Genomic DNA, 15,902 nt, shown 5'->3' on the forward strand with positions numbered 1-15,902 from the left:
GGTACTGATGCCCCTTCTGGGCACGCAGACCCTACTTCACCTTGTTACGGTGGACGTCACACACTGCTTTCTCTCAGAGACTCAGGCTTCAAATTTGAGAGTCAGTTTCAGCTCCTCCCATTTGTCAAGTGACGTAAATTCTGTTTCTGGGATTTCTTAAACCTTTTACCCTCTTTCCACTGTCCTAGTTTAGGCTTTCCATATGTTCTAGCTCAACTATTGTGATAGTTTCTTTTTTTTTGTTTTTTAAACATTTTATTTATTTTTTATTTTTCCTTCTCCCCAAAGTCCCCCAGTACATAGTTGTGTATTTTAGTTGTGGGTCCTTCTAGTTGTGACATGTGGGACACCACCTCAGTGTGGCCTGATGAGCGGTGCCATGTCCGCGCCCAGGATCCGAACTGGCAAAACCCTGGGCTGGTGAAGCAGAGCGCACGAACCCAACCACTCGGCCACGGGGCCGCCCCGAGGTAGTTTCCTAACAGATCCCTTTGAATTCTGTCTTTGGCCCTCCAATCTATTGTTGACCATGCAAACAGTGAACCTGCTAAAGTACAGATCCGAGCATGTCATTCCAGAACTTTCTGTGACATGCCATTGCAAATTAAGTAAAATCCCCACTCTGTAACCTGGGGTGAAACATTCCTCTCATCTGGGCCCAGCCTCCCTCTGAGCCAGTCACTCCTGGGGCCCTGCTCCTGACCACCTTCTCCAAGTGGTTGCTCTCCCTGCGCTCGGAAGCCAGTCCCCACTGGCTCCTCTCTGCCCGGCGGTGCACCACCGCTTCCTGAGGCTGGGAAGCACTTCTCAGACTTTCCCAGACCTCCCCAGGGAATTGCACCCCCTCTTCTAATCATTGTAGAGTTTAGGGTAGCAGGTCAGCCTGTAAGTTAAAATCAAAGGTTTTTATCAGAAATAGTACATTTTTTGCACTAAACATGATGAGTCTAGTATTAAATTGTCATTTTTATTCTCTACACTCATTGTTGTAGCAGAGGATCAGGAAGTTAATTAGGTATTACCTTGGAGAGTCATAAAAGAAGAGACAGTCACATGGCACCTAAATTCCACAGTGCAAGTTTTCCTTGCGTGTCCGGTGTGTTGCATGCCGGGAAAAGACTGGAGATGCTGAGCAACACCCCTTATCCTCAAGAAGCTTATACTTGGACCGAGGAGGAAAGATTTATGCCATGTGACATCGTTTCACTAAATGTGTGGTGCTGACAGGAGAGGCTGGGTGACTGGAATTAAGTATGGGTGTGTGACATTTCACTCTTTTTTGGTTTTAACACTTGTTTTTCAATATTCTGATTTTGTACTTTGTATGGATGGTTCAGAAAACTCTTCTGGGAAAGTTTCTTTTACCCCTCTCCTATTTCTTTATTCAGATGCCAAGGTGGAGATAGTGGTCTGCTAGATGTTAATAAAGATGATTTTGGCAAAAATATATTTTAAATTAAGTGTTTTACTGTAAACCTTCTTCAACTGTTTCCCATTATGCATACTGTAGTCCATTCATGCCTTTATCCATCCATTCATTAAGTGCCCACTGAATGCCACACTCACATACGGGGAGAATGAGTTTGGGCCCTTCCCAGGAAGTTCAGTGTTGTGACACCGAACACCAAAGCCACAGTTGATGTGCTGAGAGAAGTTCAGCGGGACCTGTTGCTTTGCTTGCTCTGCTGTGGGTGCCACTTGTCCCGGAGGCAGGCACACTCCGTAGTCTGCTGACTTGCTTGTCTGGCTTCCTGTAGAAGGTGAGAATTGGGACATTCGAAGAACTAAGGGCAGACAGCAGTGTTCCTGCACTAGGAGTGATGACCCAGGGTCATGTGCATTTTTAAAGTCTTTGTAGAGCCTAATGCCAATAAAACATCAACAAACTTGTAACTAACCTGAATCTTACCAAAGCAACTCTAAACAGAATTTTCCAGTAAATATTCACACAGGAGAGCTTTAAACATTATACTAGAAGTCTTTCCAACCACGAAAATGTTGGGGGTCAAATATTAGAACAAAGGGAATGAATATAGTCAATAATCCACTCCTTTGAGCAAAACATCGACATCTTGTGTCCAGAACTGATGAGGAATGATTGAGTGACGAGCTCAGACAGCCAGGTCCAAAGGCACAAGATCTGAACCTCAGGTAAAAAACTGATGGTTTATGACAATCCTCTGCAGAGCCATTTGGAGGTCAAACAGAAAAGCACTCATTTAGCATTTTTAAAAATAATGTTCTTTCCCATTATAAAGGTCTATTCTTGGAAATTTGGAAAATCCAGAAAAGTAGAAGGAATAGTAAGCAATTTCCCACCTTGGCATTCAAAGCACCTAGAATGTTTTAGGAGTTTGTCCAGGGTTTGTCACTATGACACTGAGAAACTGGGGAAAAAATAATCCTCTAGTAGGTGTTCAAATGGATCTACTGCTTTATTTATTCTATGTGAGCCCATGACAATGTCTTTCAGATTTGGGGGATGTTATAAAGGAAAGTGGGATATGGTGGGGGAACTAAGTAAAATCCAAGGGAAACTGAGTCCAGCCCCGCGTAATGACTTACACAACTCATTGCTCCCTGATTACTTTACAGAACGTACTTAAATAGCAGTCATATTGAAGAGAAAAACTAGGATGGGGATATGCAATGTAGATAACTTTACACTTAGAGCAATCAGTACTGAAATGAAGGCTTTTATGGAAGATAAGCATTCTTATATTCCAGCGGCAAGCACACAGCAATCGTGCTATGTTGGTCTGATTGCAAAAAAGTCTTCATGAAGAATGACCCTCTGTGATAAATGCTTCTCTGTTCGAGTAATATTCTCCACAGTTCTACTTGAATTGTCGTAGCGAGACTTCCAGTTAAGTTCCTTCAGAGGTGCCTGTTCTCAAGGAGGTGACAGGTCACTGCAACGTGATTCACCTGCATGAAGGACGTCACCCCCCACAGCCCACCATGGCTCTTATCATCCCACATCAGAACGTGCAATAACTCCCAGCTGGTGTCCCTGCTCTTTCGTGTAAAGTCTTACAAATACATTTCAAAGATTAATGCAATGAGCCCATGACTGTGTGCCCATCATCCAAAATTAACAAATACTAACGTTTTATTTCTAAATATGCATGTTATACCTGCACACATATATTTAACGAAGCAAAAGGAAATTGAATATAATAGATAAAGTTGAAATCCCTTTTGATCTTCTCCCCAGGCCCAGTACCCTCTCCCTTCACCTGCTCAGAGCAATTAGTATTCTGAGTGTGCTGCACAGCCTTACAAGCCAAGGTTTCCCTTTATTTCATATATTTACATTTATAAATAAATGTGTATATATATTCATATGTATGCATATCTGAATCAATGGTATTGCTTACATTTTTGGACATAAATAATAGAAACCCCATTTTTTGGTGTCTGTTTTCCTTACTACGATAAAAGCCCTAAAGCGGTAGACACAGGGTCTACTCACCTGGTCTATAACCTCATTTGTACCCTGTGTAAATGCTCAACAAATGTTGAACTGAACAGTAGCTGCCAATGTGTTATAAAATATTACTAAGTGGTGTTAGTTGATGTTTCCACCATGGTGGGTATGCGTGCACACACACACACTTGGATCCCAAGAATAGTCCAAATAGCATTTCTCTGGCCATGGAGCTTCTTCTGTATTGGACTTCTGCAACTCTTCAGTGTTCTCCCCTATCACATGCTTACCCACCCTCTCTCTCCTCCGTCCTGCTCTGGCCCCCTCTAGCCATCTGAGCCCAGGCCGCTGAGACCCTTGGGGCTCTGCTAATGTGGCAGTGGTTCCAGGAAGCAGTTGCAAAAGTGCCTCTACCACCACTGCCACCAAAGGCACTGTGCAACACTGTCTAGCTCTCCTTCCTGCCCACTGACCCCTAACTCTGCTAATTTGAGCCCTTTCTCTGAAGCTCTGGATGCACAGAAAAGGCACCATGTACCCCACTGAAGAGGGTAACCTTGTCTCCCTTCTCCTTTCTGTCAATTCCTAAGTCACCGCTGCTTTGTGCAGGGTTACTTTCCAGCAGTACAGGATGCCCGGGAGGTGTCTTTTCTCCTGACTCCCTCCTCCAGAGTGCAGGACTGTCCTGTGGTCAGAGTAGACCACTGCCCCCAGCTCCACGCTGGCAGGGCGCCTCAGGATCCTCAGTTAGGTTTTCAAGCTCTACCAACAAAACTTTCTTCTGCTCATACTGATCGCCTCTTGTGACAGACACTGCCAGCCCTCTGCTCCACGCAGTCTGTCAGCACTCATCTCTCTTCTCAGATGATTGCTTCCTGCAAACACCTGCTATCCTCTCAGGTGGCTGTGGGTACAGGTAGAGCACGAGCACGGAGCAAGCAGAAGTGCCAGACTTAACTCCCCTGGAAAGAGTGCTCCAAAGAAGGAAGGAAGGATCGCTCGCTCGGAGGCATGCTCTGTACTCCCCTCCCGGTTCCCCAGGGGGAGAGCCTCAGTGCTCACAGAGGCGACTGGCTTGATGCCTTTTCCGCTGCCCCACCAATGTCTCCTGGGGTCACCTCCCAAATAAACTACCTGCACTCAAATCCTTGTCTAGGGTCTGCTTCTCATAGTTTAGTTAAAATGCATTGTTGTCTATTCAGTAACCAAAAGAAACAAACTATTGATACACAAAACAACACAGGGAAATGTAAATGCGTACCGCTAAGTGAAAGAAGTCAATCTGAGAAGGCTGCACACTGGATGACTCCATTTATATGGCATTTTGGAAAAGGCAAATCTGTAGAGACAGGGAACAAATCAGTGGCTGCCATGGGTTTGTAGCAAGGTGAAAGGTGACGGTGAAGCACAGGAGATTGGTTAGGGCGGTGAAACTGTCATACGGTCCTGCAGTGCTGAGTCATAACGCTGTCCACTTGTTAAAACCTGTAGGATTCCACGGCACAAAGAGTGAAACTTACTGTATGCAAAATCGAAAAAAATCAACCCGGAGAGCAGGGGATCCCAGAAGGAAATGCTGAATGTGATGAAAGAATATATCCATTTCCAATGTGTGATACAATGTCACTGAAGGGGTGGGGGAAAAGAGAAGCTGACCTAAGCAACTTTGGAAATGACAAGAAACTGTAAGACTAAAGACAAAGGAATTATATGTAAACACTGTGCTCTAGTTGATAAAGTTGTTAACCATGGAGGTACAGATTAATTATCCTGAAACCACTCTGCATGTATACTGGAATTGAGCAAATGAGGAAACGCATGGCAGACGGTGGGAACCAAGTCACTTTTGGAGTAGAGGGTTACAAGACAAGCACGAGGGAAAGGCTACAGTGAACCATGTAGTGCTGAATTAGAGTTGAGGACATCAACATGAACTCATATTTAGCTTAATACAGATACTCATATAGAAATAATTATGAACTTGTGCGCATGCATGGGTTAGTATACATATATATATTTCCTAGTTATGTTCACTGAGAGTCTAGAGGCAATGACACCCAGTATAAGGAGCACACACAGCCCAGATCTTGGTTTCTAAATACCATTCTCCAATAAAAGAAAGAAGGTCTCCTTAAAGAAATGGATGATTCTAGGGCTGGGGCAGTGAATCTACAGGATGAGCCTAGAGCAACTTATAGTGCTAGAAAGTAAGAAAGCGCCCCCAAACCAAAACTACAAGTGTATAACCGTCAAAAGGAGACAGGCGTCATCTGAAGGAGCTCTTGATGGTCAAAGCTGGAACAATTTGAATAATGAATAAATTACATAGTATTGGATTATAACCCAAAGTACAGAATAAAGGTATTAGTCCACACTGATGTAAATAAATGACTGAAGAAATAAATAAGTGGGGGACGGGAGAGACAAATCTTCCAAACAGAAAAATCCAAAAAATTTATGTCAGTGCTCCTCCCTTGAGAAGGTGGAACATAACCCCCACCCTTGTGTGTGTGCTGTGCACAGTGACTCCCTTCCACAGAGCTCGGTAAGCAGAGGAGGGTGAGGATAACTTCAGTGCAGAACCTGACAGTCACTACCTCAGCCAGGCGATCAAGGCCAACATCATCAGTGGTAAGTCGTGATCGTAACAGGAACCCTTGATATGTTTAATTAATGATAAAGTGATTGAAATGGTCCTTTACTTCTGTGCTCTTCCTCCAAAAAATATGTAGCCCTGGTCTAACTCTGAGGAAAATACCAGACATACCCCCAATTGAGGGACATTCTCCCAAATACCTGACCAGTACTCCTCAAAACTGTCAAGGTCATGAAAAAAAGGGAAGTCTGAGAAACTGCCACAGCTCAGAGGAGCCAAAGGTGATATGACAACTAAATGTAATGTGGGATCCTGGAGCAGATAAAAGGGCACTAGGGAAAAACTAACGAAATCAGAATAAAGTCTGGCCGTTGGTTAGCAGTAATATATCAGCATTCGTTCCTTAGTTGTGACAAAGGTACCATAGTCACGTAAGATGTTCACAACAGGGGAAACTGGATGTGGGGCACATGGGGACTCTCTGTACTACCTTTGCAACTTTTCTGTAAATGTAAACCTATTCTAAAATTCAAAATTTACATAAAAATACATTGTCATGCTAAAAGGTCTTCCTCCCTCCGGCAGTAAGATTGGGAGAAAGGTAGGAGGTAAAGGGCAGAGAACTTTTCCTGCTTCAGTCTTTACTGTAATTAGAACAGAGAACTTGGGGTTAAGATCTTTTTGCTTTGAAATCTTAAACTGGAAATAGGATTTCTGGCAGGACGCTCACAAAATTCCACAACCTGTACCCATTTTATGTCTTATTTGTGTTTTAGCGGTGATTCATACTAAATTTTCCCTTTCCTGTCACCTATCCATTACGCTGAGTACCCAAAAGAGTATGAATCTTTACAAGGAAAACATTTTTATTATTCTATAGTAAATTACTGGGCACTTTGATGCATGTATCAGAGTCACTGAGTTAAATCCTGAAAGTTTTAGCACTATTATTTTTATTGTTATTATTATTGATTTGGGGTTGTGCGGGAGGCAGTTTCAGAATCAGGAATTCAGAAGTTTATATACCAATATGTCACCAGGAGTGAAAATCACAAAAGACAAAATTGATGGATTTAACTACACAAAAATGAAAGCATCTCTATAGTATTTGAAAAATGCAATACACAAAATTAAAAGAGAAACAAAAAAAACTATGACGATAATTGGCCAAAAGTTAAAGAAATAAATATATGTGGAGATGTCTCCCCTTCAAGAACTATCATGCAAAGACCATGAAATGTCAATTTGCAAAGGAAGAAATATAAATAGATGATAAATATGCCAAAAAAGTCAATTTAATAAGGAAATGCAAATTAAGATACTGTAGGGAGCTGAAATTGGCCACCCCAAGATATGTCTCTTTGGCATCAGGATTATTTGAGGCTGATTGCTTTTGATAAACTGGGACAGGGAAGGAGGCTCTGAGGAATGGAACTTGCCCTTTGTTAGGACACATTTACATTTGTAAGGTAAATCTCTATCTGTAAAAGGTGCCTCCCTCTCTGTACCAGGAAGAAGAAAGCAGATGACCTTCTCTCTAGAAACTCTTAATCAATGCCAAAGGCAAGGACTTAAATCTGCATTTTATTGTACTTGTCTGGTAACCTCCTGTAACTGATTTCCCTCCCCCTCCCAAAGTTGGCATTTCTTTAAGGATTAAGCATCTTTTCTTAGGCTACGAACTGGTTGCTGCGCTCACCTGTGACTGCCCAGCTCAAGACAATAGACTTGCCTCCTGCTACGCCCACTGAGACAGCAGACCACTACCTGCTGTGTCCATCAAGTGATGTGCCGACAGGGCAATCTTGTGACTATTGTGGGAGAGACATTTCAATCATATGTGAAATATCCTGTTTGGGGGGGGTATATAACCACTCTGTGCACCCCACTTCTTCGGTGCTCTTTCTTCCTTTGGGAAGAAAGGCCCCGGGCCATGGTCCTCATAAAGCTTTGTTTAATTTTCTCTTGCTATTCTGTCTCATGTGAATTTAATTCGTTCGCCAGCCAGACAAACCCACATTTGGGAAGAGGAAATGTCTTCCTCCCCTACAATACTAATGACATAACTTCTTTTGTCCATCAAATTGCACTTTCATACCCTGCTGATAGTTACAAATTGGAACAGAAAAATCTTTAAAATGTCTACTAATTGATCTAAGGATTCCATTTCTAGAATCTCATTCTAAGAAAACAAGGACTATGTGAAAAGATTTATCCATAAACATTATTATGTTTATTGCTTATAAGAGCAAAAAATCAAAAACAACTTTTATGTCCATCAGTAGAAAATTATTTAGATAAATTGTACTTTGTTCATTCAAAGGAATGTCGATCAGTCACTAAAAATTATTTTTTTGGTCAGAGATCAGCCAACTACGGCCCACTGGCTGGCTGCCTACTTTTGTAAATAAAGTTTGTCAATGAAAATAATCCATAACCAATCTATAAATGAAAATTTGGGTGAGTTTATTTTGAGCTTAAATCTTAGGATTATAACCTGGGAGAGTCTTTCCACAAAGGAACAGAGCACTCCAAAGAAGTGGGGTACACAGGGTGGTTATATACCCTCAAAGAGGGTGTTTCACATATGATTGAAATGTCCCTCCCACAACAGTCACAAGATTGCCCTGTCGGCACAGCACTTGATGGACACAGCAGGTAGTGGGTCTGCTATCTTGGTGGGCGTAGCAGGAGGCAAGTCTATTGTCTCCAGCTGGGCGGTCACAGGTGAGCGCAACAATCAGTTTCCAGCCTAAGGAAAGATGCTTAATCCTTAAGGAGATGCCAATGTTGGGACGGGGAGGGAGGTTGCACCTTTATCTCAAGGGCCTTTGCTTTTGCCATAGGAAATCTCTAAAGCAGCTCAACGGCCTCGGTCAGGCCCTTTTGGAAAGACAAGGTCAGGCCGAATTAGGTTTACACCAAATGGCTTCCTCATATATTCCAATATATCCTATTACTTGCCATTGTTATTTGTCAAGTTTTATTAGGACACAGCCATGCCCGTTGGTATGGCTGCTATGTTAGTTTGCTACAGCTGGCACAACAAAGCACCATAGACTGGGTGGCTTAAATGACAGAAATGTATTGTCTCACAGCTCTGGGGGTTAAAAGTCCAAAATCAAGGGGTCAGGAGTATTGGTTCCTTCTCAGGACTGTGAGGGAGGGATCTGTCCCATGCCTCTCTCTTTGGCTCGTAGACGGCTGTCTTCTCCTGCGTCTTCACACCATCTTCCCTCTACGTGTGTCTGTGTCCAAATGTCCCTTTTTCATAATGTTGGACCAGTGGCCCACACTACTCCAGTATGACCTCATCTTAACTAATTACGTCCGCAATGACCCTATTTCCAAAAAAGTTTCACATTCTGAGGGCCTGGGGGTTGCGACTGCAGCATATGAATATCGGGAGGACACAGTTCAACCCACAACAGCGGCTGGCGCACCACAACAGCAGAGGCGAGCAGCTGTGATGAGACCATGTGGTCTGTAGTCTGAGATAGCCATGCTCCAGCCCTTTACAGAACAAGGGAAAAAAAGCTGACCCCTGTTCTAGGTGAACATGTTTTGACTGACACGGAAAATCTTCAGAATGTATTCATAAGTGAGAAAGATTACAATATAGTATCTTTTAGAAAATTATCTCATTTGAGAATATCTACATATGAATAGAAGACAAAAAATATACGTCACAATATTAATAGTGGTGATACCTGAAGATTGGCACTATGGGTAATTTTTATTTTCTTTTTACATCTGTGTTTTCTAATTTTTCGATTGTGAATGTGTATTATTTTTGTAACTATAAAACCAAAAAATGATGCCAGCATAATGTGTCAAAAACTAGATGGTCATGTTGTCACTGTGTGTGGTAGAAATGAATTTCCACTCAACATTTATACTTCTAGTGTGCTTCCCTGCGTTGCAGAGGCTGGAAAACTCAAAACCACTTTTTCTTGACTCCTCTGTAGCTGAGATTCTGGATGCCAATTAGATTCTAACAATAAATGAACTTGCGTGAGAAAGAGACCAACTATCTTGCCTCTTTGCCCCTTTCTGTGCAGCCAGGTGGTAGAGACACTGGAGCAGACGCCAGTGTTCATCCCTAGCTCTGAGCTGAGGGAGTTGTAGCGGTGGCTGACTCCCCCTGGACTGTAGCCATAGCAGAAAGTTCTTGAAGCCAACAATTCTAGCAGTGACTTTCTGATTCCCTACCTTCCTGAGATTATGGAGGTGGCAGCACCCCTGGCAGGCCAGGTCAGCAGCCTTGCTCATTTTTCTGGGAATCATTCCCGGACACCTAGCCCAGAGGTGGCCTGTCCAGCTATTTCATACTTACCTAAATTTTTCTATGCCTAAAATAGCTGATTGCTCATTTCCCTGACTGAACCATGACTGACATAAAGGTTCGTAAGCAATTTGGGGACGAGCTTGTGCTGAAGGAAAAAATACATTTTATGACGTTGAATGAAAGTTTTTGAGAGATATCTCTATTTCAAGTTGCTTGGAATCCATCTGAATTGCAGAATGAAGAGTAAAAATAATGGGAACAACTCATTGCCAAACCTAAAACACAACTCAGATCTCCAAGTATAAATGTAACAGAGTCACAGGTTTCCTCACATTTACTAAGATGCTCAGATGGAGCGTGGCTTTAAAATTTTCCTATAATGGACCCACTCTTCCTCGTGAGCCTTATCTCAAAGGGATGTGGCGAGGAGCAGGCACACAAAATTAAATCTGCCTCTTGGTGAAATTTCAGCCTGAAGAACACTTCCTCCTGAGAGCAGCTCAGTCTTTCTCAATCCTCTCTTTCTCCACAACATGTGCGCGCACAGGGCTATGTGGACTAGTTGTGGCTGGGCCTCTGCCTCTTGCTGGTTTCCCACGTGGAGTGGCTCGTCTGGCTTGTCCCTCAACTGAGGACTACTGAGGACTGCTGATCCCATCTAGGAGTTGGGACACTGTGCTGTACCCACTGAGAGCCCATGCTTCTGGTCACAGATCCCCCTGCCCGGTGGCTTCTTTGTTCTTCCTTGAGGCTTCCACTGGTTCACTGGTCTTCTCAAAACACTCACATCCCCACTCTGGGGTGTGCAAGACTTCTGGATCCCTGGCTTCCACACGGTAGGCTGTGAGGCCAGGAGCCAGCCCTAAGCCCAAGAATCCAGTTACATCCACTGCCAGGGGCCCATGCCAGTGGCCGATGCCGGCTACGCTGACATGGAATCCATGTGGACATGGGCGCTTCTTGGCCTTCCAGATGGAGCATGAGTCAAATATTCCTCTGCTTTCAGCTTTCTTTTGGACACAGTTAACCTGCATGCATGTTAAAGTTTCAACCTGGAGAGGGGAGGCCAGGACGCACGTGTCTGTTCTTTTGGTTCCCCATCTACCAGAATGGAAGGAGTGATGGTTTTCACTTCTTCCTCTTGGTTAGGGAATTCCTCTGTGTCACAATCTACTCCTGGTCAAATAGCTCAAACAGGTCATCTGTCAGCTGGGCAGGACTTTGCAGAGGAGGAGGAGATACTTAGTAGATGGTGACGGGTGAGTCATAAAGAGAAGGCTGCAGCTGGAGAATCCCAGAGGGAGATTGTAAGAAAGTTGGTTCCAAGTTACCCATCCTGGACAGGGTGTTCGGTAAACAGTACAGCACAGTGTAGTATTCAGAGTGGGGGCTTGGAACCTGCCCCACATACTAGCTTTGTGACCTTGAATGAGTTACATAACTTCTGTAAGGGTCAATTTTCTCATTTGTAAAGTGGGGATCATAATGGTACTTACCTCAGTGGTTTGTTGAGTTATAGGAAATAATGCCTGTGAATGCATATCAGGCACGGGGCACAGCCTCACACACAGTGGGCCACTGTAACCAAAGCTGTCATGAAACTCTCAGATAGTACTGTTGTGAGTAGAGAGGGAAAACCAGCTGTAAGTACTACTCGAATATAAGTTGTTACTCATTTCATGATGTTAGGTTGGCAAAAGCTGGAGAGTACGGCCTTGTCTTCACTATGAGGCGTCTGTAAAGTAGGAGTGGATATAGACAAGGAACTGGAAATGGAAAATGATAAACCTGGAGCCCCAGAAGAGCCAGAAGTGAGGCCAGACAAACAAGAAGGAACAAATGAAGGTGATGCTAATGGTAAGGGGGAGAGGAGAAGGTCACCTTAGGGACCCAGGTGATTAGGGAGTAGGCAGCAGTGTGAAATTAAGCAGAAAACTGTAGTTAAACAAAACCCTACATAAAGGATACAAGTAATCATATGCTGCTTGTCTTCTGTTGAATGTGATTATTCAAATTAATACATCATTCGTAAGACTACATTCTTGAGCTCTAAGAATGATACTAGTGTTCCTTGGAGTATATGATCAGAATTTTTTTTTGTTTCTTCTTTTGCATTTTTATTTATTTACTTTTTTGTTCAGAAAGTCCGTTGTTACAGGTTCTGTCCAGCCATATGACTCTCCTGGTCCCAGAGTTCTTGGACTCAGCACACACTCAGGAGAAGGCCTTTGTCCATGAGGCCGGCAACATACAACACAAGCCTGCAGAGGAGTTCGAAGTCCCACAGCCCCCAGACACGTTCCTGCCAGAGCAGAGTGGTGACATCTCCAATTCCTCAGCAAAAACCATGCAGCCCAAGGAAAGTGACACCCTCAGTTCTTCAGCAAAAAGCATTACACCCAAGCAGGCTGACACCCCCAATACCTCAGCAAAAACCATGCAGGCTGACACCCCCAATTCCCAAGCAAAAACCATCCTGCCCAAGCAGGCTGACACTCCCAATTCCCCAGCAAAAACCACGCAGGCTGACACTCCCAATTCCCCAGCAAGAACCATGCAGGCTGACACCCCCAATTCCCAAGCAAAACCCATCCCACCCAAGCAGGCTGACACTCCCAATTCCCCAGCAAAAACGATGCAGGCTGACACCCCCAATTCCCGAGCAAAAACCATCTCACCCAAGCAGGCTGACATCCCCAACTCCCCAGGAAAAACCGTCCCACCCAAGCAGGGTAACACCCCCAATTCACCAGCAAAAACCATCCCATTAAAGCAGGGTAACATCCCCAATTCGCCAGCAAAATCCATTCTGAGAAAGCAGAGCAACATCCCCAAGTTCTCAGCAAAAACCATCCTGCCCAAGCAGGGCAACACTCCCGAGTCCTCAGAAGGAACCATCCAGCCCAAGGAGGGCGACACCCCCAAGTCCTCAGAAGGAACCATCCGGCCCAAGGAGGGCAACACCCCCAAGTCCTCAGAAGGAACCATCCGGCCCAAGGAGGGTGACACCCCCAAGTCCTCAGAAGGAACCATCCAGCCCAAGGAGGGCGACACCTCCAAGTCCTCAGAAGGAACCACTCAGCTGGTAGAAGGGGACATCCCGAAGCCGGCAGAAACAACAGTGGAGCTCCTGGAGGCTGACATGGTGAAAGTGATCCTGAGCAAGGAGGACTTCAAGCTGGCGCTCCAGGAGGCTGGGGAGAGGCTGGTGGCCGTGGACTTCTCTGCCATGTGGTGTGGACCTTGCAGGACCATCAAGCCTCTTTTCCGTTCCCTGTCTGTGAAACACGACGATGTGGTGTTCCTGGAAGTGGATGCAGATGACTGCGAGGAGCTGGTGAAAGACCTCGAGATCTCTTGCATCCCAACCTTTCAGTTTTACAAAAAAGAAGAAAAGGTGGGGGAATTTTGTGGCGCCCTTAAGGAAAAACTCGAAACAGTCATTGCAGAATTAAAATAATCATGTATTCTGCAAGCATTGTAAACAGTCAGCTGTTTATTATAGCTTGTGATTTTTTATTTACATAAAAGATGATGTATAATGAGAATGTATGTCTAAATGGCACCTGCTTGTAAATTATGAATATTAATTTATTCGTTTCAAAATGAAGTCAAAGCACTAAAGCATATTGCGACCATGTTTTTGTTGATAGGGAAGAATTTCCTTTGCTGGAGATTGGAAGTCCAGCTGTTCCCTATTTTTCAATCTTTGATTTTTTTTCTGCTCACTGCCGAAAATCCAGCTCACCTAGTGTTAGCAGCAACATTGGAACCCTAGACAATTCTTCCGTAGAATTACATGATTTAAAGACGAGTGGAAACTTCTTTTCTCATGCTCATGTATCTTTCAAGTTTCTGATAAGAAACTTTTGGAAATAAAGAATTGGAAGATTTGCATATCATATGTAACCTCCTCCCTGTGTGGAGAGTGCTACGGCGGCCTTGGGGAATTCCATGGGCTCGCCAACCCGCAGTGGGCTTTGTTGGTGGCAGAGTTGAGACCAAGGCCATGTTTCCAGATTTCAAGTCCAGGCCTCTTTCTACCAATCCATACTCACAGAATCTGAGACAGAGCTCAAAACTTCTGCTTTCTCAGAGCTTTATTATTCAGGTTTAAGTCAGTGTGATCCTCAGTGCCATTATGACATCAACTCCCTGGTGACAAAGTTTCTGCTTTATCCTCCCTGGTAACTGGGTTTCTGAGACCTGCTCTCAGGTCTCTCAGAGCCCAAAGACCCATGCCTGGATCACAGGTAGTGACTTAGTCTAGAGATTTTGTGGTTTTATATATATATATACACACACATATGCATATATATACAAATAACTGCATATACATAATTATGTAATTTGATGAATTTGGATATGTGCATACACCCATGATGCCATTATCACATCAAGGTAATAAACATAGCTATCACCTCTAGCAGTTTCCTTGTGTGTTTCTTTCTCTTTTGTTTTTTACGGGAAGGTCACTTAACATGAGATCTGTTCTCTTACCAAATTTTTTTTTTAAAAGAATTTTTTTTTTTTCAAAGATTTTTTAAATTTTTTCTCCCCAAAGTCCCCCAGTACATAGTTATATATTCTTCGTTGTGGGTCCTTCTAGTTGTGGCATGTGGGACACCGCCTCAGCGTGGCTTGATGAGCAGTGTCATGTCCGCGCCCAGGATTCAAACCAACAAAACACTGGGCCGCCTGCAGCGGAGCGCGCGAACTTAACCACTCGGCCACGGGGCCAGCCCCTCTCTTACCAAATTTTTAAGTGTACAACACTGCATTGTTAACTCTAGGCACTATGTTGTATAGCAGATTTCTAGAACTTGTTCATCCTGTATAGCTATAACGTTGTAGCCACTGAACCACAACTCCCCATTTCTCCCCCTATTCCCTGTCAGCCACCATCCTATCTTCTGTTGGTCTAGAGTGTTTTACAGAATTTAAACTAGTTGTCAACATGTCAAAAACCAGGATTCCTTTTAAGATCTTGAATTCTAACTTTTCTTGAGGAATTGCACAATATGGCAATCCGGGCTTGCATTACCTCAAGAAACCAATCTAATCTTAGGGGTGCGGGCAGTTACCTCCCTTAGATGAGGCATGGATTCTCCAGTCCTCTGCTGGACTGGCTTCTTCATTTATCCAGTTGAGCTGGAATCTCTGTCTTAGTTAACTGCAGGATGGGACTCCCCCAGCAGCTTCCATTGGATGCCTACCCTGACCTTAATAACAGACCTCAACTGAGCCATTAGAAACAACCATGTAACAACAGCAAACAAAATACCATACATACTTGGCCTTTTTCCCAAAAAGATCTGGAAGGCCCTACAAAAAGTATCAATTATAAGGTTAACAAACTAGTAAGGGGAAATTGGGAACATGAAATAAATATGCCAACTCTGAGGGCTCGTATCACTGCTCTGATTGAGTGGCAAATTGTGTTCTAAGCTTCTCGGCAAGAGGGAGGTGGGGGAAGAAAAGGGAAACAATAATCCCCAGACGTCATTACCCAAAAGGAGCAAGCACGGGAATTGGAAAAAGGAATCAAAGCCTTCTTGTTACTAAATTCCTGAATGAAGCTTTTCATC

At 43.8% G+C, this 15,902-nt stretch overlaps 1 protein-coding gene across 5 annotated transcripts; it reads left to right on the forward strand.

Moving 5' to 3' along the window:
• Positions 1-11,813: 11,813 nt before the first annotated feature.
• TXNDC2 (thioredoxin domain containing 2) lies at positions 11,814-13,862 on the forward strand. 5 transcript variants are annotated; one of them, XM_014727790.3, is made up of 2 exons: positions 11,814-12,171; positions 12,456-13,862. In XM_014727790.3, exons 1-2 carry the CDS (start codon positions 12,087-12,089, stop codon positions 13,772-13,774), a joined length of 1,404 nt encoding a protein of 467 aa, XP_014583276.1. In that variant the 5' UTR covers positions 11,814-12,086; the 3' UTR covers positions 13,775-13,862. The 5 variants fall into 5 exon arrangements, with proteins under 5 accessions (XP_014583276.1, XP_005612787.1, XP_023503234.1 ...); XM_005612730.4 differs by having other exon boundaries at positions 11,814-12,159; XM_023647466.2 differs by having other exon boundaries at positions 11,841-11,957.
• The last annotated feature ends 2,040 nt before the right edge of the window (positions 13,863-15,902 follow it).

This window comes from Equus caballus, chromosome 8 (assembly GCF_041296265.1).
Source record: "Equus caballus isolate H_3958 breed thoroughbred chromosome 8, TB-T2T, whole genome shotgun sequence".
Classification (NCBI taxonomy): Eukaryota; Metazoa; Chordata; class Mammalia; order Perissodactyla; family Equidae; genus Equus; species Equus caballus.

Bases quoted from the DNA above. Each gene is read 5' to 3' on its own strand.
- TXNDC2 (XM_014727790.3), top strand. From the start codon at position 12,087: ATGGAAAATGATAAACCTGGAGCCCCAGAAGAGCCAGAAGTGAGGCCA. The intron at 12,172-12,455 runs GTAAGGGGGAGA...TTTTTTGTTCAG, and splicing joins AAATGAAGGTGATGCTAATG to AAAGTCCGTTGTTACAGGTT.